General features: G+C 58.7%; 1 protein-coding gene across 7 annotated transcripts; it reads left to right on the top strand.

The window, feature by feature from the left end:
• Window positions 1–262: 262 nt before the first annotated feature.
• On the top strand, window positions 263–25,728 carry KANK2 (KN motif and ankyrin repeat domains 2). 7 transcript variants are annotated; one of them, XM_045589244.1, is made up of 13 exons: window positions 732–1,695; window positions 2,599–2,711; window positions 3,079–4,312; window positions 7,601–7,610; window positions 15,292–15,421; window positions 15,517–15,619; window positions 16,357–16,578; window positions 17,100–17,187; window positions 17,602–17,821; window positions 19,780–19,922; window positions 21,455–21,655; window positions 21,731–21,820; window positions 23,753–25,728. In XM_045589244.1, the coding sequence occupies exons 2-13, from the start codon at window positions 2,675–2,677 to the stop codon at window positions 23,804–23,806; spliced, it is 2,532 nt and encodes an 843-aa protein (XP_045445200.1). In that variant the 5' UTR covers window positions 732–1,695; window positions 2,599–2,674; the 3' UTR covers window positions 23,807–25,728. The 7 variants fall into 7 exon arrangements, with proteins under 7 accessions (XP_045445198.1, XP_045445199.1, XP_045445200.1 ...); XM_045589241.1 differs by lacking the exons at window positions 732–1,695; window positions 7,601–7,610 and adding exons at window positions 1,722–1,835; window positions 2,524–2,533 and having other exon boundaries at window positions 3,079–4,311; window positions 15,275–15,421; XM_045589242.1 differs by lacking the exons at window positions 732–1,695; window positions 7,601–7,610 and adding an exon at window positions 263–297 and having other exon boundaries at window positions 3,079–4,311; window positions 15,275–15,421.
• The last annotated feature ends 237 nt before the right edge of the window (window positions 25,729–25,965 follow it).

Genomic DNA, 25,965 nt, shown 5'->3' with positions numbered 1-25,965 from the left:
AGCCGCAGCAGGAGGGGGGACAGCGGGGGGTCCGGGACCCGGGAGGGGAGGCGCGGGGACACGGACTGGTGCCCCCATGCGCGCGCACACCTGCCGTCCAGGTGCGATCGCGTCCTCCCGCCCGTCTCCCGCCGCTGCCAGCCCGCAGGCGGCAGGGGGCGGGGCCATCGCCGAGGGCAGGGGCGGGGCCCACAGGAGGGGCGGGGCCACCGCCGAGGCCGGAGGCCGGGCAGCGGCGGCGCGCGGAGGACGCACGGGCAGCGGGACGCGGGGACGGCGGCGGCCGGAGCGCGGGAGGCGAGTAGGGCCGGGGGTCGGATCGGGGTTCGAGTCCGCTTCGGGGTTCGAGCGTGGTCCTTCGCCGCCGCCAACTCCGCGGCAGAGCCTCGCGGGTGTGGACCAGCCGCTGCCTCTCACTCCACTATCTCAGCCCAAACTTTGCGGACTTTTGAGTGTTTCTGCCCGGTTCTCGTCTCTGACCCCCGTCCCTGCTCCTCACCCCCACCCCGTCCTCCTCTCCCATCTGTACCTCTGGCCCTACCCCTCCGCCCCGTCGCTGCCTCCCTTCTCCCCTCTCCCCCGCTCCGTCCCTCCACCGCACCCCCCGCCCCCGGCCCCGCTCCGTCTCCCTGCGCCCTCGGCGGCCGCCCAGAGCCAGGCCCCGGGCGCGGGGAAGGCGACCCGGCGTCCGGCGGGGCTGGGCCTGGGCCTGGCGGTTGGGCCGGCGTGGGGAGCGGCAGCTGTTTGCCATTAGCCGGGGACCCCGCAGGCCCCGCCCCTCCCTGCACGGGTGGGGTCCTCCTCACCCCATCTTTGGGGCGGGGAGAGGGGCGGGAAGACCCCAGAGACATCCTGGCTGGTCAGCCAGGGGGCCTTTAAGGGACACCCGGTTGGGCATTCGGGCTCACCCGGGCTCATCCTGTCTTCCTTTCTGCCTCTATTTTGTGTCCCCCTCCCTCCCTGTACCCCAAGGGGTTCCACAGAGGGAAAGGGGCCTCAGCCGCAGACATCCCCGCTTCCATTCTGCTTTCTCCGCCTGGAGCTGCCTGCCCTCACTGAGGATGGTCGGGTGGCTGGAGACCCCCAGATCCCATTCTCAGCCTGGGAAATGGGCTGGAGGGATGTGGAGTGCGGGGGAGGGTGGCCAGGCCTGCAGCGGGGGGATCTGCGAGGCTTAGGTTCAAACCCAGGACCAGCCCTTTACCCACCCAGTGACCTGGGACTAGTCACTGCACATTTCCGTGCCTCCCCATTCCCCATCTGGTGGGGTGGGTTTGTCTGATGCACAGATCAGTGTTGTTGCTATTATTCACCCCATCCCTGCCCACCTCCAGGCGCCCCCACAGGCTGTTCCAGTCCTGCAGCCTGTCTCCCTCTCTCGGGTCCCCAGAAATTATTTGTAATCCTGTCCTATAGAGGGGGGGAGCCTCCCGGCAGGTGGAAAACCAGCCTTCCTACGTTTGGTGGCTACGTGTTCCAGGTGTTGCAAGACAGAGAAGCGAGGACAGAGACGTGGAGAGACAGGGAGAAGGAAGTACAGAGAGAGACACAGAGACAGAGACGTGGAGAGAGATAAAGCGAGACGCCGACTGACCGAGAGACACTGGGTGTGAGAAAAGGACCAGCTTGGCAGCCCCTGGAGCCCCAGCCCCGCCTTCATGCCCAGCCGGTGTCCCGCCTGGCCCGTCCTCCCAGGTACCCACTGCTCCGCACCCACGGGCTGCTGAGGGGTGGGCCTGGGCCTCTGCCATAGGGTAGCTGGAGGTCAAACAGCAGGAAGGACTGGATAGGCTCAGACGGAGTGTTTGGGACAAAAGGACCCTGGCTGGACTCCAGGGGAGTGAGGGGGAGTGAGTGAGAGGCCCTGATTGTCCCTCCCCTTTGCAGCCTCCAGGCGCCCCCTCTGACTTCCTCCTCGTACCCCCATGACTTCCCGGGCCACCGCCCCGCTGCTGGGCACCCCTCTCCCCAGCCGGACGTGTCCTGGGGGTGGGCAGGAAGTTCCCGTGTAGCCCGGCAGCGAAACTGTTTATTTTTAGAGAAAATTGTTTCCATAAAGGGGAAAGGCTTTGCTCCTCACTGCCTCCCCACAATTTTCCCTACCCTCTCTCCCCCGACTTCCCTGACCCAGCTCTATTTTGGGGTCCCCTACCCTGAGCTGTAGTTCTCTCTCTCTCATTTTTTTTTTTTTTTTTTTGTCTCTGGGTCTCCTATAGGGTAGCTGTCCCCCTATTAGCACCCCAGCCCCCTGCCAACCTCAGCCCCCATCTGACCCCAGACCTGCTCCTGGCCTGGGCTGAGGGAAGGGGGTGCAGGAAGGGTGGGCTTGTAGGTCTTGGGCCCCGAGCCTGGGGGCCTTGTGGAGGCGGGCTTTGGGACAGCTGGAGACTGTCCAGCGGCTGGACAGATGTGCAGGCAGGCTGGGAGGTTTGGTTCCTTTGTTCTAGGCCCCAGGGCCCTCACCCCACCCCAGCCCTTTCCACAGCGTGGCTGGGTGTACGCCTGCACGAGGGTCCTGACCCGGGACTGGGTGGTGGCCACATCCCCTCCCCTCCCCCTGCAGACCCTTCCTGACTCCCCTCCACGCCCCCTCCCCAGGTGAGCCTCAGGCCGTGCTGAAGGCAGTCTGACTCCAGGCCTCCCGGACGCTTGAGGAGCATCTACGGAGGGGACGATGGCCCAAGTCCTGCACGTGCCCGCCCCCTTTCCAGGTCAGACTCCTGCCAGGCGGTGGGACGTGGGCCGGCCCTGGAGGCCTGAGGGCGGGGAGAGAGAGGGCCCTACCTGGGGTGGGGGCGGCTGGCTGGAACACAGCCCTGCCCTGAGGGCCTGAATATAGACAACCTGACTGTCCTGGAGGGTCAGAGAGGGAGATGGCCCTGGGGTGGGGGTGGGGGTGGGGGCCTGAGACTGGAGACCCAGTTTAGCTGCTGAGGGCCTGCGGGCTCCCATTTCTCCGGCAAATAAATCTTGGCTCTGGGAGGAGGGGAAAGTGTGTGTGTGTGTGGGGGGGGGGAGGCCTGTCTTCCCCGCCGAGGACAGCGGCGTTCAGAAGCCTTAGCGTTCCTCCCGCCCTAGGGACCCCCGGCCCAGCCTCCCCGCCGGCCTTCCCCCCGAAGGAGACCGAGCCTCCGTACTCGGTGGAGACGCCCTATGGCTACCGCCTGGACCTGGATTTCCTCAAGTACGTGGACGACATCGAGAAGGGCCACACGCTGCGCCGCGTGGCCGTGCAGCGCCGGCCGCGCCTGGGCTCGCTGCCCCGGGGCCCCGGCTCCTGGTGGACCTCCACCGAGTCGCTGTGCTCCAACGCCAGCGCCGACAGCCGCCACTCGGCCTACTCCTACTGCGGCCGCGGCTTCTACCCGCAGTACGGCGCCCTGGAGGCCCGCGGCGGCGGCTTCAACCCCCGGGTGGAGCGCACCCTGCTGGACGCCCGGCGCCGCCTGGAGGACCAGGCCGCCGCGCCCGCGGGCCTGGGCTCCCTGGCCCCCAGCGCCGCCAGCTCCACCAGCTCCCTGGTGGGGGTGGGGCTGCCGCCCCCGACGCCCCGGGGCTCGGGCATGTCCACGCCGGTGCCGCCCAGCGCCGGGCACCTGGCCCACGTGCGGGAGCAGATGGCGGGCGCCCTGCGGAAGCTGCGGCAGCTGGAGGAGCAGGTGAAGCTGATCCCCGTGCTGCAGGTGAAGCTGTCGGTGCTGCAGGAGGAGAAGCGGCAGCTCACGGTGCAGCTCAAGAGCCAGAAGTTCCTGGGCCACCCCTCGGGGGCCCGGGGCCGCGGCGAGCTCTGCCTCGACCTCCCCGAGGCTCCCGAGGACCCGGCGCCGCCGGAGACGCGGAGCGTGGGCACCTGGGTCCGCGAGCGGGACCTGGGCGTGCCCGACGGGGAGGCGGCCCTGGCCGCCAAGGTCGCCGTGCTGGAGACCCAGCTCAAGAAGGCGCTCCAGGAGCTGCAGGCGGCGCAGGCCCGGCAGGCCGGCCCCCAGCCCCAGGCCCAGCCCCAGGCCCAGGCCTGGCCCCCGCCCGACAGCCCCGTCCGCGTGGACACTGTCCGCGTGGTGGAGGGACCTCGGGAGGTGGAGGTGGCGGCCAGCACGGCGGCTGGGGCCCCCGCGCAGCGGGCCCAGAGCCTGGAGCCCTACGGGGCGGGGCTGCGGGCCCTGGTGGCCCCCGGGGGGCCCGAGAGCCGCCCCGTGTTCCGGAGCCACGAAGTGGTGGAGGCGGCCTTCTCCTCGGCCGCGGCAGCCCCGGGCCACGTCCACCTGGTGAAGAAGATCAGCATCACGGAGCCGAGCTGCAACGGGGCGGCAGGTGAGCATCCGGGGGGAGGACCGCGGAGGGGCCTCGCTCTGCCGGAGCAGTGGGGTCCGGCCCCGGCCCCGGCCCCGGCCCCGGCCTTCCACCAGACACATCCATCCCGTCTTTCTTCCTCTGCACAAAGGGGGCGAAACTGGGCCACCAACTCAGTGTGTGGGGTCGTGCCGGACACCTGGGTGTCTGTCAAATGTGCGTTCTCGTGCCTCGTACACTGGAAGTGTCCAGGAGACAAAGTATTTGAAGGATCTCCCCAGGAATTGGTTTACTGAGCAAAAAAACCCTCCCTGTTTGCTCAGTAAGTGGCAGGACGCAATCTCAGACCAGTTCAAGGAATGGAAAGGAAAGGAATGGAAAGGAAATGTAACTCAGGGACAGCTTCAGGCATGGCTGGATCCTGGTGCTCTTGACTCTTTCCTTCTTTCTCTTCCTCTCTGCACCCTCGAGGCTTCTGTTTTAGACCAGCAAAGGTGACACACACACACACACACACACACACCCCACTCTGCGCCTCTGTGCGTGCAGCTCAGTGGGCAGGGCGCCCCTCCGTCCAAACACTGCCGACAAAAACCCCGGAGGTGGCATCATCGCCGGCTGGGGTCACATGCCCAACACTGAGCTCATCGCTGACCCGCACTGCCTGGCCCTTGGGGTAAGGGAGCCCCACCCAGGTGCTGCAGCCAAGTCCTGAGGGTGCTCCCTGAAGGAAGTGCTGAGTCTTCATGCCCAGAAAGGGGATGTGGGTTGTACAGCATGGCAGCTGCCTACCACTGCCGCCCTGGGGCTCCCAGAGACACTGCCAGGATGATTCATAATAATAACAGCAGCTGTTCTTTATCGGATACCAGCCGGGAGCTGGGTGCTGTGCAAAGCATTTTGCCTGGAGCGGGCTGAAGGCAGGGCTGTGCAGTCAGACAACCTGGGTTGAAATTCCACTTCTTGTGTGTGTCCCTCGGCCTCCCTCTCTGTGAAGCGGCATGCTCACAGCCCCTCTAGGATGCTTGTGAATCAGCGCGCACGGTGAGCCCTCCATCAGTGCTTATGTCTGCGTCTGATGACTCTCAGGTCAGCTCTGTTTACAGCCGGGGAGACGGGGGCTTGGGGAGAAGTTGTGCTTGCCCGGGTCACGCAGCCAGGAAGCGGCCGAAGCAGGATCCGAGCCGACGTCAGCCTGAACTGTGGCAGGGCTCCCAGGGGGGCCCCAGGTGCTCATGGCAACCCAGATCTCAGGTGCCCAGGCCTCGCAGTGGGACCTGAGGGCACAGCTGGAGGGTGGGGACGCAGCTGTGTTTTCTTGCTTTTCCATGTTGTTTCTGGCCAGCTCCGGGCACCACCCCTCTGTGCTGTATCTATTCCAAACACCCAGCCCTGCGACTCTGGCCTCCAGCCAGGAGCCCCGCCTGGCCCAACCTCAGGACCTCTGAGAGGCAACCTCCATTCCAGACATGCCTCCCAGGGCAGTCATGGGACCTCCTGCCGTTGGGACGCACAGACAGCGGTGTCCTCCCAGGCAGTGCTTCCTTGTGTCTCACTTAACTCCTTCTTGCTGCAGCCAGGCCCCCCGGGCTCCTTCATTTCCGTGTCTGCTCATTCAGCAGATGTTTATAGAGCACCTGTGATATGCCAACGCTTCTAGGCACTGGGGACACAGCGGTGCACAAGATAGACAAAAGCCCCCGCGATAAACAAATAGGCCACAACAAACAAGTGAAGAGTTATTTCAGAGAATCCGTGTTTGAGGCAGATCCGTGTTTGATGGGGGAGAGGGGGATGGGGCGCGGGGGGATGGGCTTCCCTGCTCCCTAGCTCTGCGCCCTTGAGCAATTTATTTAACCTCTCTGTGTCTCATTTGCAAACTGGGGGTCTTGACAGCCCGATGTCACCAGGTTAATATGAGGCTTAAATGCATCCGTTCGTGTTCCGTGTTCTGTGTGGCACCAGACACACAACGGGTGCTCAAGGGTCAGCTATGGACTCTGAACCGAGATGTGAAAGGAAAGAAGCAGTCAGAGGGCAAAGAAGTGGGAAGGAGAGTGTTCTGGGAGGGGGCACAGCACGGGGAGGCCCTGAGGTGAGGAGGGATTTGGGGTCAGCCAAACAAACTGGAATAAGATGAGGCTAGGGAAGCGGGGTGCAGGACAGCCTGAGCATCAGGGGAAGGTCCTCCCTGGTTTCTAGGCTGGGGATGAGCAATAGGAGAAATAAAATGAGATAAAATGCTAAGAGGACTTGTTACGTATTTGAACTATGTATTTGCTTAGGTAGGTCAGCTAGATGTGTAGGTCAGGGAGGGCTCCCTGGAGGAAGAGGCAAGGAGGAGCCCAACCTTTCCGCCCTGTAGAATGTGCTCACCGCAATTGAAGGGCAGTCTTCCCCTCGGGCTGGAAAAGCCTGGAGAACCCCAAGTCCTGTCCCCAATCTGGCAAAGGCACCACAGAGGTCAAGAGAAGAGAGGGCAGCCAGACACATGCATAGCTGTGGCCCCTCCAAGACTTTGAAATTCTCTCTGCTCTTGTTTGAAACATATTTCTTGTTTGAAACATATGAGCAATTCATATTCTTTGTGGAAGCTTTGGGAAGTAGAGAAAAATCTAGAACACAAAATAAAACTCCCATAAACCTACCACCGCCCAGACGCAGCTGCTGTCAACACTTCTTCTTTCCTCCTGAATTTTTTTATATGTTTTTTATTGATTTCAGAAAGGAAGAGGGAGGGAAACATCAATGAGGAGAGAGAATTATTATCATTTATTTTTTTAGAGAGATTGTTGATTGGCTGTCTCCTGCACGTCCCACCGGGGGATCGAACCTGTAACCAGGCATGTGCTCTGACCAGAATCAAACCTGCGACCCTTCCGTCCACAGGCCAGTGCTCTGTCCGCGAGCCAGACTGGCTAGGGCTCCTTCTGAATTATTTAACACAAAATAATCTGTATTTTTCAATTCCGGAACATAGGACTTGGAATTTGTTGTTTCTCTTCATTCTACTTTTTAAAGCATTTAGGCTGCCCTCACTATAGGCGTTATTGATTCCCTTTTCATATTTTAATTCATTCAGATCCCCAGCACCTGTCTAAGGAGGGGTGTTTTTAATCCCCATGTTGGAGATGAGGAAATGGGGGCTCAGGCAGGTTAGGGATTTGCCCACAGTTCCTGAAGCCAGGATTTATCGTTTTGCTATCACGATATCCCAGGGACATTTTCTGACGTTACTAAGAATTTGTGGGAGGCGCCTTTTTGTTTTGAACCGCCACTTCGTTCTTTACTCTCGGTACCACGTCAACGTCCTTCCTCAGGAGCATTCGCATCCTCTGGTCTGTTTTCTCAGGGCAGTTTCTGAAGGGCCTTCTAAGGCTCCTGTTGTCTGATTCCAAATCGCTTCACCCCCCTTGGGCTCACCCCTTTCTGGCACTGGCTGGGTTGACCCGTAATTTACATTTTTAACAATTTCTTTTGGACTTAAGGGGCCCAAACCTGAGATAATGAAATTTCTTCTGCCCGTGGTGACCACACTGCTGTTGTTTTACTTTACTCTTTTTCATCATCTTTTCCTGCCTCAGTGATGAGAGTCAGTAAATATTTTCCGTTTTGTGGGCCGTATGATCTATGTTGCAATAACTCAATTTACTCTGTTCTTTTTCTTCCCCAGCTTTATTAAGGTATATTATATACAAAAAAATGTATATATTGTGTATATATATATATTTTTTTTAATTTTTTAAAATTCCCTACAACTTTGGACATTCTTTATTTTTATTGGTTTGAGAGGGAGAGAGAACATTGATTTCTTGTTCCACTTATTTACGCATTCATTGGTTGATTCTTGTATGTGCCCTGATGGGGAATCAAACCTGTAATATTGACGTATCAGAACGACACTCTAACCCACTGAACTGCCCAGCCAGGGCAAAACTGTGCATTTTTTAATTTTATTATTATTTCTTTTAAACCTCACCCAAGAAAGGGGGAGAGAGAGAGAGAGAGAGAGAGATAAGAGAGAGAACATTGATTACTTGCCTTCCATATGTGCCCCAACCGGAGATCAAACGTACAACCCAGATATGAACCAGTCACCCCTCAGGGCACAGGATGATGCTCAACCACCTGAGCCACCGGGCTGGGCAGAAGTGTCTATTTTGTGTGTACATTTTCATTAATTTGGTGCCTTTGTAACATGAAAACAGACGTAAACAATATAAGTATTAATAGCCGAGACCGGTTTGGCTCAGTGGATAGAGCGTTTGCCTGCAGACTGAAAGGTCCCGTGTCCGATTCCGGTCAAGGGCATGTACCTTGGTTGCGGGCACATCCCTAGTAGGGGTGATGCAAGAGGCGGCTGATCGATGATTCTCTCTCATCGATGTTTCTAACTCTCTATCCCTTTCTCTTCCTCTCTGTAAAAAATCAATAAAATATATATTTTAAACATACATATGTATTAATATATATATATGTATTAATAAATATATATGTATTAATAAACGAGCATGGCTGTGTGCCAAGAAAACTTGGTGTGTGGACACCGAAACATCAATTTCATATCATTTCCATGTGTCCCAAATGGAATCCTTCTTTTAATTGTTTTTCCAGCCACTTAAAAATGTAAACACGGCTCTCACGCTGGAGTCCGCCAGCCTCTGCCCTGTGCCATTCACACACACTCTCCATCCATCCTCACCCCTCACCCCTCACCCCACTTCATATCATTCCTGGCAATCCACCTTCCAGTCACTTAGATATGTGAGTGTCCTTGAAAAACATGCCGTGTGTGTGTTAACTTCCTAAAATGGTATTGTGCTTAGAGGGTGAAAAAAACCCTCATTCTTTTCTTAATTTCCCTTCTGCACACGCTGTTTTTGAACTCTCCATGCTGATATAAATCCAGTGTGTCACTGTGAATGCCCGAGCATGTGCTACATTTTTCTTACCCCTTGGTAGGCACCGGGGTTACTTCCACCTCCTGATGCCACACACAGCGCGGCAACCCTCCTCCCGGTGCCCGTCAGCAGGGCCGCTGGCACCGGAGGTCGGTCCTGGAGAAGCTGCCCTGGTCCCACCCCCACCCTCCAGCCGCGCTTGAGCTTGAGATGCCGTTTCCCCACGGCCCCCACCAGCATGCCGTCTCCCGGGTCCTCCGAACGCTTTGTCCGTCTGCTGCTGCTGCAGTGGCATCTCCTTGTTCTAATTTGCATTCCTCTGATTGCTGATGAGGTTGGGCACCACCATATAAGTTTAATAAGATTCCTCCTTGGATCGCTTCTTTGTAGCTTTTGCCCATCTTTCTTTGGGTAGTTCTGAGAAATTTCTGGCACATCCCAGGACAGGGGTTGGTGAGCCAAATCCAGCGCGCTGCCAGCTTTTACTTTTATGTTTATTATTTTTATTTGTTTTGTTAATCCTCACCCAAGGATATTTTTTCCATTGGTTGTCAGAGAAGGGAGGGCGGGAGGGAAAGAGAGAAAGAGATATCTATGTGAGGTTTCTCAAATGCACCCTGAGCGGGGCTGGGGATTAAACCTGCAACCCAGAGACATGCCTTGACTGGGAATCGAACCCATGACCCTTTGATGCATGGGCCGGCCCTCTAACCACTGAGAACACTGGCCAGGGCTGCTGTTCTGTGGCTCACAAGAATGGCTTTTATGTTTTTAAGTCGTTGAACCATATGAAAAGAAGTGTAACATTTTGTGACATGAGCAAAATTATATAAAATTCAAAATTATAAAAACACAGCCACACCCGTTCCTTTACAAAACTTGCACCATTTCGACGGAGACCATGTAGCTAAAGTGTGCTGTCTGTCCCTGCCCATTTTTGGCATTTCGAATATCTTCTCCCTGTCTGAATTCTTCTATCAATTGACCATGAGTCTTTTGGAGGTTGGTTTGTTTGTCTTTATCAAATAGAAACCTATTTCAGATACAGTTAAACTCATCGTCTTTAAAAGACTTGTTTCCATTTTTGAGATGTATTTGACATATAACATTGTATTTGTTTTAGGTGTACACATTAATGATTTGATGTAGGCATATGTTGTAAAATTATTACCACAGTAGGTTTTGTTAACATCTATCACCTTATAAAGTTAGGTGTTTTTTTTTCTTGTGGTGAGAATGTTTAAGATCTACTCTTAGCAGCTTTCAGATATACAGTACAGTAGCATAAGCTACAGTCACCGTCCTCTACATTATATCCTGAGATTTATTTATCTTATAACTGGAAGTTTGTACCTTTTGACCCCTTTCGCCCACTCCCTGCCCCCATCCCTGCTCTTTATCTGTGAGTTCAGGGTGTTTTTTGTTTATTTGTCTGTCTGTCTGTCTTTAGATCCCACATGTAAGTGAGATCACCTTGTATTTTCACATATAGTTTGTGCTTTGAAGAATTTTTTTTAAGAGAGAGAGTAGAAGGGAGGGGGAGAGCCAGAGAGAAATATCTATGTGAGAGAGACACATCAACTGGGGCCTCCCCCAGGTGCCCAACTGGGACTGAGCCTGCAACCAAAGTACGTGCCTTAGACAGGAATCGAACCCACGACCCTTCAGTCCGAGGGCCAATGCTTTAAGCACTGAGCCAAAGGAGCCATGCCAGGAATTTTTAATTTTTTTTCGTATTTGAAGTTTCATTTTTGAGGTTTTTTATTTTTTCAATTACAGTTGTCATTCACTATATTGGTTTCAGGTGTACCACATGGTGGTTAGACATTGAGGAATTTTTAAAGGAATCTTTTCCTTTCCTGAGGCCCTGACATTCTCCATTTGCTTCCTGTGGCTTTGTAGTTGGACCTTCATGTTCCTCCTTCAGGGTTTACTTCTGCGTAAGGCCTGAGGTAAGTTCCGGCCGGACTCTCTCTCGGCTGGAGCTGCTTTCCCCAGCACCACACCGCAGAGCCCCCTTGGCCGCTGGTCTGTGGAACCCCCTCCGTCTGACCCCAGTTCCCTGAGCGGGGCCGTGCTGGGCTCTCTCCCCCGTTCCCTGGGCCCATCTCTTCCTGTAACAAACCCCCTGTCGGGACCGTTCAGGCTCTGGCCTCTGTTTTACTCTCTCCCAGCTGGCTTCTTCGTCGCTGCCCGTTTTTGTAAGATGATCTTAGCTGGTCGTGGACTTTAGTTTTTCCATATAAATTTCGGTATCAGTGTGCCCCACCCCCCAGGGAAATAACAGCAGTAAATATCGTTTTTATTGGTGTTGTTTTAGCATGGCAGTGTCTGACCTTGACCTCCTCGCATGACAGGAGCCGCCCAAGCTTTTGGGAGAAGGGCCTGCTTTTCCCTGTGGCAAAAGGGACCATGGTGCCACTCCATTTTTTTCTTTTCCATTTTTTAAAAAATTGTGGTGAAATATAACAAAATTTATATATATGGCAACCATTTTTAAGTGTCCACATATAATGGTATTCAGCAGTCACATTAAAAAAAAAAAAAAGTTTTGCTGAAACCAGTGTGGCTCAGTGGATAGAGCATCAGCCTGCGGACTGAAAGGTCCCGGGTTCGATTCTGGTCAAGGGCATGTACGTTGGTTGCGGACACATCCCTGGTGGGGGGTGTGCAAGAGGCAGCTGGTCAGTGATTCTTTTTCATCGATGTTTCTAACTCTCTATCCCTCTCTCTTCCTCTGTAAAAAGTCAATAAAATATATTTAGTAAATAAATAAATAATCTTTTTAAAAAGTTTTTTTTGATCCCAGAGAGAGGGAGGAATGGAGAAGGACAGAGAGAGAGATTGATTGGCTGCCTCCCTCCCGCACACCCCGCACGGGGCAAGGAGCCACGGCCCTGGCGTGTGCCCAACCAGGAAGAGAAGCGGAGGCCTCTTGGTGCGCCGGACGGTGCTCCACCAACTGAGCCGCCCCGGCCAGGCGGCAGTCATGTTTTTTATACAGCCATCACCAGCAGCCATCCCCAGAGTGTCTCCGTCTTCCCCACCTGGAGCTCGGTCTCCATTCAACACCAGCCTCCCGCCACCGGCCCCTGGCACCCACCCTCTGCTTCTTGTCTCTCTGAACCTGACGCCCCTGGGGACCTCCTGGAAGTAGACTCACACAGTGTTTATCCTCGTGTGCCTGGCCTGTGTCACTCGGCCACATGTTGCTTTGCCTGGCTGTTGGACCCCCCCCCAGGGGTTTCAGTAAGGGGCACACACAGAGACTGCAAGCTGGCCGTCTGCCTCCTGACACATTTCACTTGGCCACTTAATGTTTTTGTTTTACATGAATTTATTGACAGGGTTAAAAAAAAAAAAAAAAAAAAAAAGGCAGGAGCCCTGCCCGGTAGCACGTTGCTGAGGATGTTATCCCAATACACCACGGTTGCAGTTTGATCTCCGATCAGGGTGCATACAAGGATCAACCTAGAAATGCATAAATGAGTGGAGCAACAAACCAGTGTTTCTCTCTCTCTCTCCTCTCCCCCACTTTCCTTCCTCCCTCTCTCTTCTTTCTCTTTCTAAAATCAAAAAAAAAAAAAAAAATGAGATTCTCATAAAAACCAGCTCCGGAACTGGCCTGGCCAAGCCACGCCCTGGCTGCAGTGCTGTCTGCGTGCTCGCGCCAAGTGTCTCATCCTTTCTGAGGGCTGGTCCCAAGTATTTACTCCCTGTTCTTAACTTGAATGTTGCCCAAGGACTTGAGGACCTAGTCACTGTGTATGTCACAACAGCTCTAACTGTTAAAGAGAATTAAAGTGCCCAGCCACCAGCAGTGCTCAGCTCTGCGGTTGAGCTGTGACCTATGAGCTAGGAGGTCGCAGTTCGATTCCCGGTCAGGGCACATGCCCGGGGTTGCGGGCTCAATCCCCAGTGGGGGGGCCTGCAGAGGCAGCTTATCAGTGATTCTCATCATTGACGTTTCTCTCTCTCTCTCTCTCTCTCTCTCTCTCTCTCTCTCTCTCTCACACACACTCTCTCTCTCTCTCTCTCCCTCTCTCCTCCCTTTTCTGAAATCAATACAAATATGTATTTTGAAGAGAATTGAAGAGACTCGGCCTGTGGAGCCAGGGCCAGGACGGGGCCGTCCTGAGGAAGTGGTGACATAGAAGCCACACGTGGCCTGGGGCCCTGAGCCTTCCCGAGACTCAGGCAGCCCCCACAGTGGTGACTGAGCTGTTGTTCCTCGTCCCAAACCGGGCTCCGGGGCTGGCGCTTCCTGTGGCTCCGTTCCCAAGTGGCCAGTGAGCACCCTCAGGGCCTGATGCCCAGAGTCAGCTTTGTCCTTACACCAAACTACCGTGTTTCCCCGAAAATAAGACCTAGCGCATGGAAAGATAAGACATCCCCTGAAAATAAGACCTAGCACAACTTTGGGAGAAAAAATTAATATAAGACACTGTCTTATTTTCGGGGAAACAGGGTAGGTGGGATTTCTAAAGTGTGATAAGATACGTATCACATGAGACTTTCTATTTTAAGAATTTTGAAGTGTCCAGTGGTGTACAATCGTCACCACCCCCACCTCCAGAACTTTATCTTCCCAAACTAAAACCCTGCCTGGGTGGGGTTTCAATTGTCATTTTCCAATAGCTCAATTGTTTCTTTCTTTTTCTTTTTATTAAAATAGTACCTGCTTAAAATTGAGTTAAGAAGGGAAAAAGGAAGCGGGATATAAATGCCATTTATAGCACAATCTTACTTTTGTTAAAAAAAAAAAAAAAAAAATTTTTTAAGCCCTAATTGGTTTGGCTCAGTGGATAGAGCGTCCACCTGCAGACGGAAGGGTCCTGGGTTCGATTCCGATCAAGGGCGTGTGCCTTGGTTGTGGGCTTCTCCCCATCCCAAGCCCTGGTTGGGGCTTGTGCAGGAGGCAGCCAATTGATGTGTTTCTCTCACATCACATTCTCTCTATCTCTCCCTCTCTCTAAAAATCAATGGGAAAATATCTTCGGATGAGGATTAAAAAAAAAGAAAGAAAAAAAGAAATCAAAGTCCTGGCTGGTGTGGCTCAGTTGGTCACGTACCAAAAGGCTGCAGGTTCAATTCCCAGTCACGGCACATGCCCAGGTTGCAGGTTCGATCCCCAGGAGGGGGCATGTCTTAGGCAGCTGATCCATGTTCTCTCTTGTATCCATGATTCTCTCTCTCTCTCTCTAAAAAAATTCAGTAAAAGTCAATCAAAAAATCTTTTATAAAAGAAAGGACAGACTAAAAAAAAAAAAATCATAATATGAAGTCTCACCAAAATAGAGCTTGCGATTCTCTTGAATTAACAGATGCTTCTTGAGCCCTCCCAAGTGCAGACATTGTTCTAGGCCCGTGGTCGGCAAACCGCGCTCGGGAGCCACATGCGGCTCTTTGGCCCCATGCGTGTGGCTCGGTGTTAGAACCACTTCTTCAAAATGGACTCGCCCAGGCCGACAACGACTTCTGCGCCGGGCCACGGAGTTTCGATCGCACTGATGGTGCACCACCACTGAACCGGACACTTTACAATTCCTAAAATGGAAAACTTCACGTTACACACATCTTACCACAAAATGGCCCGCACGCGGTATTTTGCAGAAGATGGTTTGCTGACCACTGTTGTAGGCTTGTCACCTCGCCTTCCTGTCTTCCGCCCAATCAGCTGCCAGGAAGTAGGAATGCGTTCTCCGAGGCCCTGAGAGATTACATGAATTGCCCAAGGTCACGTACTTGCTCCTGGTAGACATGATTCCCTGCAGTGACTGCCACACTCTGCCGTGATCAGACAGCATTTCGCGTGTCGCTGGAGGTCGGAGAGGGGTCGTGAGCCAGCACCCTGTGGTCGCAGGGCCTTCCCTGTCCCTGCCCGTGGGGGCCAGGCAGCCAGCCAGGGCTGGGATTGGATTCTTCTCCTCCGTTCCCTCCCGCAGTCGCCCACCGTCCACCTTCCCCGCCGGAGGAGCTGACGCCGGAGTCAGTCCTCAGAGCCGCGGACGCGGAGGAGTGTTGCCTCCTCCGCTGTGAGTGCCCCGCTGTTCCCACAGTGAGCGCCTCCTCCCGCCCTCCAGGTCCTCGGGCGTCTGCAGCGTCTGCAGCGGCATCCTCGTCGCCCCCAGGGTCCACAGCAGCCTCCCTGGCACCGCCCACGAGGAACGCAGGCGGGGTGCCCCCCAGGCCGGCAGCCCCGCGCGAACCAGAGGAGGCCGGAGGTGCGGGTAAGGGGGGTGCCACCCAGACGGACAGCGCTGGAGGCCTGGGCACGGGGTCTGGCTTTGGGAGGCCCTGTGACACCAGCCCCCCCCCCCCCCAGGCGGGCCCCAGGCGGCCATACGGTCCATCATGAAGCGGAAAGAGGAGCCAGCGGCCCCCGCGGCCCACCAGCGGAACCTCCAGTTCGTGGGGGTCAACGGCGGGTGAGAGAGCCCCCACCCGCGCCCCAGCTCCCACGTCCCTGTTCGTTCCGAGCGTGGACCAAGTGCCCGGCCTGAGCCCCTCACTTGGATGCCCTCACCTAACGAAAGCACAGCAGACGGGAGGGGAAACGAGGCCCGGTGCGGCCGAGGGCCTCGCTGGAGCGCACGTGTGTGTGCCCAGGAGCCTGCTCCGCGTCTGGCTGCAGGGCCTGTGCCGTAGCCACGAAAGGTGCCAGGTTAAGCTCCCGGCCTGGACGAAGCAGGAAGGGGGCCATCAGGCCAGGGGGATCTTGGGAGGCACGGTGCCCCGGGATGGGCTGGCAAAGTGAGGGAGGGGGTGAGGGCTCCCCCGGTGGAGGCACGGCCTGGGGCCAGGCCCAGAGGAGAGAGGAAGCAGAGCAACAGGAGGAGTGGGAGGTGTCAGAGCGATGGTCAGGGGCAGTTTGAAACCTCGAATACCAGGAACTTAGACTCCGTCCAGAGGAAGCAGGAAGCACGAGGGGCCCATCCGAGGGGGGGGAAGGGTCTGGACCAGGAGCGGGGCGGGGGCGGTTCGGAGGGTGGAAGGGAGAGAGTGCCTGTGGAGGTTCGCTGTGTGCGGGCGCTCCGAGCCACATCCCTGCAGACGCGAGGCCCGGCCGACACCGTCCGCGGCTGACAGTCGTCAGCGCCCCCACGCGTCCCCCGCCACGCCTGGGCCCGCCCGCAGCATCTCTCCCTCCCGCCACCCTCTCCAGGTGCGAGTCCTCCTCCGAGGACTCCAGCACCGCCGAGAACTCCGACAACGACAGCACCGGGAACGAGACCCCGGAGCCCGAGGCGCGGCTGCCGGTGGCTGAGGCCGCCCCGGCCAGGCCCTCGGGGACGGCAGCCGCCCAGGAGGAGGGCCCGCCGTCCCGGGAGTCCGAGCGGGTGCCCGCGGCCGGGGGCGCCTCGGGGTCCAACGCGGAGGAGATCCGGTCAGTGTTCCGGGTGGGAGGCAGGGCCAGGGTTGTGTGTGGGGTGACCCCCAACCCCACCCTCCACGCCTTCTGAGTGAACATCCCGTCAGTCGTGCACCGTAGTCTAAGTGAGCACAGAAGCACTTTCTCCCTCTGGGCACCCGCAAGATCTGAGGCTTTGAGGAAGGGCCGGAGGGGGGCAGTTTGGCTGTGGGGTTAGGATTGAGGGGGCAGATAAAGTCCTTAAGCTACCTGCCTTTTGGGGACATTTTGCCCCACCTGTCCATCCTGTTTATCTTTTTTTAATCCTTTGATGAAAAATCTGGCATCAGGAAAAGATTTCCCATCTGCCTCTGACCACTTGAAGTAAACTAGCCTGTGTGTCCATGCTCTCTCGGAGTCTGTTCTCCACGTACGCCCTGTGGGGTGTGATGTGAACACGTGTTCCTGGCGAAGGGGGCGTCTGAGGGTTACAGTCAGGGGGGCCTGGCGGGATTGGTGAGTGCCCAGGCGGCTGGGTAACCCCTTCTCCCTCGCAGGATGGAGCTAAGCCCCGACCTCATCTCAGCCTGCCTGGCCCTGGAAAAGTACCTGGACAACCCCAACGCCCTCTCCGAGCGGGAGCTGGTACGCGGGCCCTCCTCCCGCCGCACCCTGGCGCCTCCTCCTGTCCCTCTGCCGGCCTGCGGGGGGCGGGGAGGGTGCTTGAGTCACGGGCCTTAGAGAGGGGCCGGGGGGAGGGGAGAGGGACCTGAGGATGATCGCCCGCTGGCAGAGCCGGCTTGGTCCCTGGTCCTTCCGGGAGCTTGAGGGAGGGGAGGGGCTGGCACATCCCCTCCACTGGTTGTCATTCCCCGGATGGAGATGCTCACAGCTTCCTCAGGGGCAGACCTTGGGCCGCCTGTGTCCACTTCCCTCCAGGGCCCTGGTCCGGGCGGGGTGCAGCACTGCTCCCGGGGCTCCTGTGGGTGGGGTCCCCGTGCTCCCCTGGGGCTTCGCCCGGGGACGGTGGCGAGCCTCCCAGCCCCCCCCCCTCGGCAGAAGGTGGCCTACACCACGGTGCTGCAGGAGTGGCTGCGCCTGGCCTGCCGCAGCGACGCCCACCCCGAGCTCGTGCGGCGCCACCTGGTGACGTTCCGGGCCATGTCCGCGCGGCTGCTGGACTACGTGGTCAACATCGCCGACAGCAACGGCAACACCGCGCTGCACTACTCCGTGTCCCACGCCAACTTCCCGGTGGTGCGGCAGCTGCTGGACAGCGGTGAGCCCGCCGGCCGCCGGGGCCGGGCGCGCTGTCCCCCGCCTGGTGGTCTGGCTGGGCAGACACGGCCCTCCCACTCTTGGGGGGCTGGGGGGATGCAGGCCCTCCCCCCCGGTCGCCCCATATTCTGGAAAGGGCAGCCGTGGTCTTCGGGAGCACACGGCCTCCCGCCATCCACACAGACCCCCGTGGGACGGAGGTCACGCCTCCGGGACCCCGTCTGAGGGACGGACGGGCGTGGCTTAGAGTCTGGGGCTTGGAGGGAAGATGTGGTCCCCAATTCAGCAGGAAAAGGGCTTCCTTCCCTGCTCAGACGGGGGAGGCACAGACTCCTAGTCTGGTGAAGACTCCAGTCTGATGGAGGAGCAGAGGCCAGCCTGGAGGAGCCCGGCGTTCAGCCGTACATGCGGTGCCGATGTCGGGGGCCCAGGCTGGTGGAGGGGTGGAGCGGCTTCAGTCACAAAGGGCGGGGGGCTCCGTTTAGGGCAGTGAGAGTGGGACGCCCACCCTGGGCAGACGGGGTTCTCCGTCTGAGAGGAGGGGGATCCGGCCACACCTGACGACGGAGGAGACAGGATCCCCAGAGCTCGTGGTGGAGCGGAGCCAGGCCCCCGGTCCGAGAGAGCGGCCCCCGGTCCGAGAGAGCGGCCCCCGGTCCGAGAGAGAGAGCGGCCCCCGGTCCGAGAGAGCGGCCCCCGGTCCGAGAGAGCGGCCCCCGGTCCGGGAGAGCGGCCCCCGGTCCGAGAGAGAGAGCGCCCCCGGTCCGAGAGAGCGGCCCCCGGTCCGAGAGTGCGGCCCCCGGTCCGAGAGAGAGAGCGGCCCCCGGTCCGAGAGAGCGGCCCCCGGTCCGAGAGAGAGAGCGGCCCCCGGTCCGATAGAGAGAGCGGCCCCCGGTCCGAGAGAGCGGCCCCCGGTCCGAGAGAGAGAGCGGCCCCCGGTCCCGAGAGAGAGAGCGGCCCCGGTCCGAGAGAGAGAGCGGCCCCCGGTCCGATAGAGGAGAGCGGCCCCCGGTCCGAGAGAGCGGCCCCCGGTCCGAGAGAGAGGGCGGCCCCCGGTCCGAGAGAGCGGCCCCCAGTCCGAGAGAGCGGCCCCCGGTTCGATAGAGCGGCCCCCGGTTCGAGAGAGCGGCCCCCGGTCCGAGAGAGCGGCCCCCGGTCCGAGAGAGAGAGCGGCCCCCGGTCCGAGAGAGCGGCCCCCAGTCCGAGAGAGCGGCCCCGGTTCGATAGAGAGGCCCCCGGTCCGAGAGAGCGGCCCCCGGTTCGATAGAGAGGCCCCCGGTCCGAGAGAGCGGCCCCCGGTTCGATAGAGAGGCCCCCGGTCCGAGAGAGCGGCCCCCGGTCCGAGAGAGCGGCCCCCGGTCCGAGAGAGCGGCCCCCGGTCCGAGAGAGCGGCTCCCGGTCCGAGAGAGCGGCTCCCGGTCCGAGAGAGAGAGAGAGCGGCCCCCGGTCCGAGATAGAGAGCGGCCCCCGGTCCGAGAGAGCGGCCCCCGGTCCTAGATAGCGGCTTCCCTTCCGAGAGAGATAGAGAGCGGCCCCCGGTCCGAGAGAGAGAGCTGCCCCGGTCCGAGAGAGAGAGCGGCCCCCGGTCCGAGAGAGCGGCCCCCGGTCCCGAGAGATAGAGCGGCTCCCGGTCCGAGAGAGCGGCCCCCCGGTTTCGAGAGAGAGAGCGCCCCCCGGTCCGATAGAGAGAGCGGCCCCCGGTCCGAGATAGAGAGCGGCCCCCGGTCCGAGAGAGAGAGTGGCTCCCGGTCCGAGAGAGAGAGCGGCCCCCGGTCCGAGAGAGAGCGGCCCCCGGTCCGAGAGAGCGGCCCCCGGTCCGAGAGAGCGGCCCCCGGTCCGAGAGAGAGAGCGGCCCCCGGTCCGAGAGAGCGGCCCCCGGTCCTCAGGGCCGGCCCTCCGCCTCGAGGGGGCCTGCCCGTGTCAGTGGGTCTGAGGCTCGTGTCCGCCTGCCCCGCCCAGGTGTCTGCCAGGTGGACAAGCAGAACCGTGCCGGCTACAGCCCCATCATGCTCACCGCCCTGGCCGCCCTCAAGACCCAGGATGACATCGAGACGCTCCTGCAGCTCTTCCGGCTCGGAGACGTCAACGCCAAAGCCAGCCAGGTAGACCCGGCTGCACACCGGGCAGCCCTCCCCGCTGACCAGGCCCCATGATCTGGTTTCATGCCAGAGAGAGTCCCCGCTCCTCAGACAGGAAACTGAGCCCAGAGAAGCAGCGTCGTTTTCTCAAGGTCCCGCTAGAGGAGGGGCTTCGAACCGGGGGTCCAGCTCCAGAGCCCCATTCGCGTGCCTTCCGGCAGGCGCAGGCCTTCTGGGGGAGTGGGTGGGGAGGGGGAGGTCACGGGGTCTCCAGCCTTTCCAGCCTTACACCCTCCTACCTGCCGCTGCGGAGCCAGAGGCTCCGGTGGTGGCCCCGGGGCACGTCCCCGCCCTCCTGGCGCTCCCCAGCCAGGGGCCAGGAGCCGCTCACAGGCAGCACGGAGGCCTGGAGGGGGTTTGGACTGGCTGCAGAGGCCTCTGGGGGCGTTCCATCAGGGCCACGGTGCGACCGCTTTCTGATTTGAAACCTCCTTCAGCTGCATGTTGGGAGCCGAAGCGAGGAGCCTGTGAAAGCCACAGGGATGTGGACGGGGTCCGGGCGGAGGAGCAGGGCGGACACGGGGACAGCCAGGGGAGGGAACAGAGCTGCACAGACGCCCTGAGGGAAGAGCAGGGCGCAGCGATGTGCACACTTGCTCTTCTTTATTGATTTCCGAGAGGAAGGGGGAGGGAGAGAGAAACACCAATGAGGAGAGAGAATCATTGATCGCCTCCCCTCCTGGGAATCGAGCCCCCAGCAGGGACATGGGCCCTGAACCGGAATGGAACCTGGGACCCTTCAGTCACTGTGTCTGAGCCAAACCAGCTAGGGCTGGTTTACTTTATTTTTTTTAATTGAGGTGAGATTCACACATTACCCCTTGAAAAGTCTACAGGCCAATGGCAGTTAGTATATGTCACCATCCCCTAAATCTACCTCCGGAACATTCCCATCACCCCTAAGGGAAGCCCTGTTAGCAGTCACTCCCCCGGTCTGCTCTCTGCTCTCCGCCTCTGGATCTGCCCGCTGTGGTTTCATACGAATGGAATCGTGTAGAATGTGCCGTCTAGTGTCTGGCTCTGTCAGCGAACACAGTGTTTTCAAGGTTCCTCCTCGCAGGGTGTGGCGTTCCCTTCTAAGGCGGAATAACATTCTGGAGGGCGGGTTTACCACAGTGTGTTTATTGCTCATCCGCTGGGAACACTGATTTAATTTTTATGGAGGTTCAGCTGACATACAGAGACGTGCACGGGTCTCAGCTTCATACGTTTTCACCTGTTTGCGCCTGTGAGTCAGGCGGCTGCTGCAGGTGGGCGTGGGGTGGCGATGGGGAGGCCAGTGACATCTCAGAGGAGGAGACATGGGAGCTGAGACCTGGGGAACGAGGCAGCGGAACGGGCAGGGACCAGCAGGTGCAGGGCCCAGGGTGGGAGGACTGTCTGCGATACAGGGAGGCCAGCGGGGCGCTGTGAGCCTCGGGTCGGCGGAGCTGTGACAGGTTTGGGCGGGGACGCTCCTCGGGCCTGCGTGGAGCAGTCTGTGCTGTGCTGCGCAGGCCGGGCAGACGGCCCTGATGCTGGCGGTCAGCCACGGGCGCGCGGACGTGGTGAAGGCGCTGCTGGCCTGCCAGGCGGACGTCAACGTGCAGGACGATGACGGCTCCACGGCCCTCATGTGCGCCTGCGAGCACGGCCACAAGGAGATCACGGGGCTGCTGCTGGCCGTGCCCAGCTGCGACATCTCGCTCACCGACCGCGTGAGTCCGCGCTCAGGTGCGCCCCGGGGCGGGCGGGGGCTGGGTGCCGGCGTCCTCATCGCGCGCTGCTTACAGGACGGGAGCACGGCTCTGATGGTGGCCCTGGACGCGGGGCAGAGCGAGATCGCCTCCATGCTGTACTCCCGCATGAACATCAAGTGCTCGGTGAGTCTGCGCCCCAGCAGGCGGGGCGCAGGGGGCGGGGGGCGTGGGGGAGCAGGGCTGGGCCTGGGAGTGGACGGATGTTGATGAAGAACTGATGGGTATGGGTCCTGAGCCAGGGACTTAGTCGTCATCTGCTTGTTGAGCCTTCATGGTGCCCCATGAGGCCATGAGTCACCGAGAGCTGAGGCTGCATGGTCATGGTCAACATCTCAGTATTCGAACCCAGACCTATCTGGTTCCAAACGCATGCTCTTTAAATGATTTTAAAATATAGTTTTATTGATTTCAGAGAGGAAGGGAGAAGGATAGACACTTCCATGATGAGAGAGAATCACTGATCGACTGCCTCCTGCACACCCCCTACTGGGGATCAAGCCTGCAACCCAGACATGTGCCCCGACTGGGAATTAAACTGTGACCTTCTGATGCATAGGTCACCGCTCACCACTGAGCCACACCGGCCAGGCCAAGTGCATGTTCTTAATCGCCATTCACTCATTTGAGAAGTATTTACAGAGCACTGGCTGTCTCTGGCCCTAATCCTGGCCTGGCAATCAGCACTGAACAAAACAGGAAAAAAAGTTTCTGCCCTCATAGAGCAGACATTCTAATAAAAGACAAAATAAGCAGATTGGTGTATCACAGCCGGGGATGGTAAGTCCTGGAGAGAGATATAAAACAGGAGAGGAGGGACAGTGCGTGATGGAGGAGCCACCTGAGACCTTCGTGAAACTGTGACGCTGAGCCAGCCCTTGAGGAGGCGAGGGGGCGAGTTAGTGGCTCTCCGGGCGGAAGGAGCGAGCAGAGCCACAGCCTGAGGCGGGCTTCCCTGGTGTGTGAGGGCGTCTGGGAGCCCCACGGAGGAGAGGAGGGCCGGGAGGTCACGCCGGGCCTTGTGGGTTTTGCCGGGAGCGTGTCAGTGTGTAGAGGCCTTGAGTCAGGTGACAAGACGTCCCGCTTTTGGCGGGACAGTCCCGATTTTTAACAACAATTTGTCAAAAAGATAATTGTTAAAAATCGGGACGTCTGGTCACCTTACTCTAGACCTTGGGCAGGAGCCTCATGCCGCCTCCCCCCTCTCCTCACACCCCCACCTGCGCTTGCCCCGAAGCGTATCCGGGTTCGGGTTCAAGGGTGGCATCGTGGGTGTCAACACGGCGAATCCCAAAAGGTCCAAGAGAGGGAGCTTGCAGACATGCCATCCGTCTCGCCTGGCTCCCAGGTCCTCCTGAGGCTCCGAGCTTTCCGGCTTCAGGGCACCCGCCCGGGCCTCAGGGCTGACGCTCAGATCAGTTTCCTCAGCGGGAAGATGGGGTGATGGAGCTGGAGATGGCTCGCCCTCTGGTCTGTGCTCCTGCCCCAGGGACTCTGAGGGAGGAACCCCGATCCTCCTCGTCTGCCTGGACCACTGCCACAGCCTCTGCCTCCCCCAGCCTCCCCCCCCCTCAGCAGCCAGAGGTCATGGCAGACACCTGAGTCAGCAATGCCTCCTCCTCACAGCCCTCTCTGGCTCCACCTCCACTGGAGAGAAAGCCCAAGTCATCCTTAAAGCCCATCAGCTCCCCCCTCCCCTTCCCCCCTCCCCCCCTCCCTGAGCTCCAGCCACACCAGCCTTCTCCCTGCTCCCTCAGGGCCTTGGCCCCGGCTCTCCTGCCTGCAGAGCCTGCTCTGCCCCTTGGCTGGCTCCTCAGCAGCATTCAGCTCAGACAGGCCCTCCCCGACCACCCGCCGTCCACTCCATTCCCTTCCGTCCGGCGTCCCTGGTGAAAATCCTCCGCTGCGTTTATTTGTTTGCTTCTTGGAGGCATCTCCCCGTCACGTCACGTGGCCTCCTGGGGGCCCAGGGCTCGCAGCCTCTTGTTCCCTCACCGCGGCCGCGGGGCCGGCGCCTCGGAGGCCAGGACGCCAAAAGGACTGTGCTTCTCGTTTCAGTTCGCCCCGATGTCGGATGACGAAAGCCCTGCCTCGTCCTCCGCGGAAGAGTAGCCAGGAGCGGGGACCCGAGGCGCCTCCCCTCCCAGGCCAGGCAGCCCTGGAGCGGCCGCCCTCCTCCCTCGCTCCTCGTCCTGGGCTCCTCCCTGGCCCACCCCGCTCCTACCCACCGAGCCTGGGTCCACAGGCACGTGGTTTTCCTCTGCTTCCCAGCAGCGACCAGGCCCCAGCTTACGGCGGGTCTTCCCGCCCCCAGTTCAAAGCAGCCACAGCGCAGACAGAAGCTCATTCCCACAGAGATGGGCGCCGGCGGCTGTGCTGGGCGTGGGTTCCTGGAGAACGCAGAACCCTCGGCTGGCGGTGGCGGATGGAGGAGGGCGAGGGGAGCGCGCTGTGTTTTCGAACCGCCGTCGGGGAAGAGGGGGAGTCGTAGGACCTGTTGCCAAATCTGAAAGTCACTGGAAAGGCATATTTTCATTTTAATCGTGAGTGTCATTACTCACGGGCGGGGTCTGGAGTGGCTTCACTCCCCCTCGGCCCCCACGTAATTGTCTGGTATGTAGCAGTGTTGTGTCCACTCCCCCCCCCCCCCCAGGCAGCTTTTTCGGGGGAATTTTGGTCTCTTCACAAAACGGATGCTGTCCTTGTCACCCGGAGTAGGAAATGCAGCCCTTTCTTCTGCTTCCTCGTGCCACTGGGAGGGGAGGGAGCCCCAGGACTCAGAGCCGAGAGGTGGGAGCAGTTCATATCAAGAAATTACTCCGGCCCTTCCCCGCATGGAGGCCCCAGCGAACATTAATTTTCCTAGAAAACCCTTCAGGCCCGGAGACACAGGAAATGAATCCTGTTCCCAGAGTGGCTGCTGCGTGCCCGGGTTTCGAACCCAGGGTACGGGCCGCCCAGGTCCTCCGCAGGCTCCAGAATTTCTCTTCAAAGGAAAGAAAACAGGCCGTGTGTGTGTGTGTGTGTGTGTGTGTGTGTGTGTGTGTGTGTGTGGCAGCGCCTGGGGCCGGCTCCAGGAACCCCATGTGTGCACAATTAAAAGTTGGCTGCCCCCAGAGGGCTCCCAGCACAAACTTAAAGAGGCAGGGCCTTGCCGAAAACCAAACAAGGGCCAGCTGGGTTGTTGTTTTTTTTAACCTACAGGCTTTCCGGAGCTGCCTGGAGCAGAGCCTGCTGGACTTGGGCTCGCCAGACACTCACAGTTTCCTTAATGGCCTGTTTTGTTCCCAGGATCTCGACCGAGTTCTCTTTCCTTTTCCTTCCTTCTGTGAACCAAAAAAAGAAAGGCGAGCGGCCCCGAGCCGCCCCACGTGCCCCTGCGGCGGGGGAGGGAGACCCCTGGCTAATGGGTGTCCTGCCCCCGGCCAGTCGCAGCCCTGGGAGCCGGCCCTGAGCGCTCACGTGTCCACTCCGTCCTGCGGAGCCCTGGCCCCCCTCCCACAGAAGTGGGCTTGCTGGCTGGCTGGAGTCTGGCTTGCTTTGATTTTGAAGGGATCAGAATCTTTTTTACTCTGTACCTGAGACAAAAGGGCTTGCGTGGCCAAAGGAGGGAGGCACCCCGGAGAGAGGGGGGGAGAGAGTGTGTGTGTGAGTTGGAAAGAAAAAAACCGAAGCTGCTTGAGGGTGTCCTTGGCGTGTGATGGGAGGCGGCTCTGAGCCGCGGTCCTGGTGGTGTGTGCCTGTGTCCTGGCCCGGAGCCAGCGGCGGTTTATTTTAAGCTCCTATAAGAGCTCAGTGACACCATATTTGTCCCTGTTCCCCTCTCCCCTGGTGCCCGTTGGCTTGGCAGGGAGGCCACAGGGGTCCTGCCTCTGTCCCCATTCTCTTCTCACGTGTATTCACGGCCTTAAACTCTACTTTCCAACCACGGTACGTCCATAAAGGCAGTATTACGCTTAAATGAAGTATTCTTTTTTGTAATCATTTTTTAGATGGTAAAGAAATGTAATAAAGCTACTTTATGATAATGCCAATATCTGTGCCTGGTCTTTGTCAAGGTGTGTGCCTCTTTAAGCTTTAAAATAGATACCCTTTTGCCCTAGCCAGTTTGGCTCCATGGATAGAGCTCCATGGACTGAAGGGTCCCGAGTTCGATTCCGGTCAAGGGCACATGCCTGGGTTGTGGACTCAACCCCAGGAGGGGGCGTGCAGGAGGCAGCCAACCCATGCTTCCCTCTTATCATTGATGTTTCTATCTCCCGCTCTGAAAT

This window comes from Pipistrellus kuhlii, unplaced genomic scaffold (assembly GCF_014108245.1).
Source record: "Pipistrellus kuhlii isolate mPipKuh1 unplaced genomic scaffold, mPipKuh1.p scaffold_m20_p_30, whole genome shotgun sequence".
Classification (NCBI taxonomy): Eukaryota; Metazoa; Chordata; class Mammalia; order Chiroptera; family Vespertilionidae; genus Pipistrellus; species Pipistrellus kuhlii.
The sequence above is the reverse complement of the archived record's forward strand: the minus strand, read 5'-3'. Positions and strand labels throughout refer to the sequence as shown.